The 2,421-nt window shown below is 36.4% G+C and overlaps 1 protein-coding gene across 2 annotated transcripts in view; it reads left to right on the top strand.

Annotated features, from left to right (window-relative positions):
- golim4a (golgi integral membrane protein 4a) overlaps positions 1-2,421 on the top strand; it is a 25,458-nt gene that overhangs the window by 11,013 nt on the left and 12,024 nt on the right. For both annotated transcript variants that reach the window (XM_014012832.1, XM_014012833.1), the window contains exons 2-5: positions 1,353-1,427; positions 1,591-1,640; positions 1,736-1,789; positions 1,861-2,011. In XM_014012832.1, the coding sequence (XP_013868286.1) occupies positions 1,353-1,427; positions 1,591-1,640; positions 1,736-1,789; positions 1,861-2,011 (330 nt within the window). The remainder of the gene's footprint in view (positions 1-1,352; positions 1,428-1,590; positions 1,641-1,735; positions 1,790-1,860; positions 2,012-2,421) is intronic.

Genomic DNA, 2,421 nt, shown 5'->3' on the forward strand with positions numbered 1-2,421 from the left:
AAAAAAAAGTCAATTTTTGGTCCGGACCAAACAAGTGGACCAAAGGACTTTCCAGGTCTGAATACATCCATAATTTCAGTAAGACTACAAGAGCAAAATACAGTTAACAATATTCTAAATGCTTGATTGCTGTTATTTCAACCTTAACCTTATTTCTATTTTTAAAACATTATTCTTTTTAACAGTATTATTAAAACTATGCCAAATATGTTTTAATATTTGATTAAAATATAGTATTATAGAATATAATCTAGTATAGTAAGAATACCTTTGATCAAACTGCCAGTTAAGTGATACATGCAACTAGACATGGACTTGAGGTTTAGAGACTTGACTTGGATTTTTGGTCAAAGACTTGGACTTGACTTGGACTTGGAGCCAAAGACTTGGACTTTCAAAAAAAGACTTGCACACATCTCTGACTGGATCCAAGCTCTGCTGGATAGACATCCTGAGAGACCACTGGAGTGGACTGCTTGTATCAGAGTACTAATATAAGAGGTTTTAGATGCAGGCATATACAGTATGATCCGATATTCATCTTTTGGCTAATATTTGTCCGATATCTGATAATGATATCAGATTGGGACACCCCTAGCTTGAATAAGTCTTTAGAATAACTTGAAAAAAAAATGCGATTGTTATGACATTTTACTGAGACGGCAGAAAATGTGTTTTTCAATAGGTCACAACTACAGTCATTTACAGCATTATGTTTTTAAATCAAATTTTAAAGGACATAATAATATACATGAATGTGTTTATGTTCAGGCTTTATTCTGGATTTTTASGAGAAAGATTTAGTGTTTTCTTACAAACGGGATGACATTAACTCCAGATGGTTTCTGCATAACTGTTTACTCTGAGTATGTTTTGTTCTGTAATTTGACAGTAATTAGAAGGCTGAAACAAATGGAAATTATACTTGGGTAACTTAAAAATACATATACTTTTTTCACAAAGACAWACGTCAGGATTTCACCATGGATGTCACTGCTGCGTGAAGTAGACAGTAGCCATCAAGTAGCAGCATCTCAAACCTACATCCCCCCTCCACCAGCAGAAAGCTGCAGTATTCTCTTGGACAAAGATTTACTGAGATCACTGTCGGGCTAAGCAAATATCACGCCTGACTGTCATATCAGCCAATAAAGTTCACACTGTCTGCCTCTTGGAACAAATGCTCAAGTTTCTGTGAGCTCATATTTTTATGGCAATACACTTTTTTGTGTTATAGCCTTGTTTGAGTTTCCTTACCTGGGCCTAGTGGACTTCAAAACACGGTCTAAATCTCTACCTTCTCTTTTTTAAATGTTCTTTTTTTCTCTCTTTTCTACTTTTTGTTTATGCAGTGGTGTATGAGCATCGCTCCCGGTTGGAGAAGTCTCTTCAGAAGGAGAGGTTAGAGCATAAAAAGGCCAAAGAAGGTGAAAAAAAAATCAAATTCATGGGTATTAATTGTATTAATAATCATTATTATGTTTTACATGTTATAAGTATAATTTTATGAACACACAAGACTGTAAAATACAATTTTTTCCCTAAAATTAATACACTTTCATTTCAAATTCAAAAAAATGTTGTTTCTAGATTATTTGGTTTATAAAATGGAGTCCCAACAATCGCTAAACAAGGAGAAGGTATGTTTTCTTACCTCCKCTCTATTTTCCCTCCTTCACTGCTGTCAGTTACGCTGCATGTGTGGGCTTTAACCTGGGCTTTTATGTTCCAACAGCAAGATGCGAACAGCAGATACAACTCTTTACAAGTGCAGCATCAGATGTTAAAGGTAAGCAGAGCAGACTCATGCTCGTGCTGCGTGTCGCTGTCGAGTCCCCCTTCACCTCCTGTTTGTGTCAGAATCAGCACGACGACTTGAAGAGRCAGTACTACGACCTGCAGGAGCAGCACCAGGTGCAGGGCGAGGACCACGGCCGGCTGCTGGACGAGCACAGGGAGCGCTACAGTAAACTGCAGCAAGCCAAAGACACGGAAATCTCCCAACTCAACGGTACGGGTGGCCCTTTTATTTTTTTACAAAACTACGTGGATTCACTTGGCTTTCTCCATTTCGCCAGTTTTACTTGGACTGTGTTCACAACGCAGGTAAAAGTGAATGAAATCAGATTTTTTTCACCCATGTGTGACCAAAAACAGGATTCTTTTTATCAGTCTAAATGTGAAATATCAGATTAGGAGTTCGAATGTGAGCTTTTCACAGGGTTCCTGCAGATCCTTAAAAAGTCTTAAAATGCATTTAATTCATCAATCCAATAATAAGGCCTTAATTAGCCTTAAAATGTCTTAAATCAATCTTTCAGAAGTCTTAAAAATGTTAACACATTGTAAGTAGGATGATTGTAATTTATCTCAAATATTAAAATAATTGGTAAATTATTTTTTTAATATTCACATGCAGAC

The sequence above is a fragment of the Austrofundulus limnaeus genome, unplaced genomic scaffold (genome assembly GCF_001266775.1).
Source record: "Austrofundulus limnaeus strain Quisiro unplaced genomic scaffold, Austrofundulus_limnaeus-1.0 Scaffold95, whole genome shotgun sequence".
Classification (NCBI taxonomy): domain Eukaryota; kingdom Metazoa; phylum Chordata; class Actinopteri; order Cyprinodontiformes; family Rivulidae; genus Austrofundulus; species Austrofundulus limnaeus.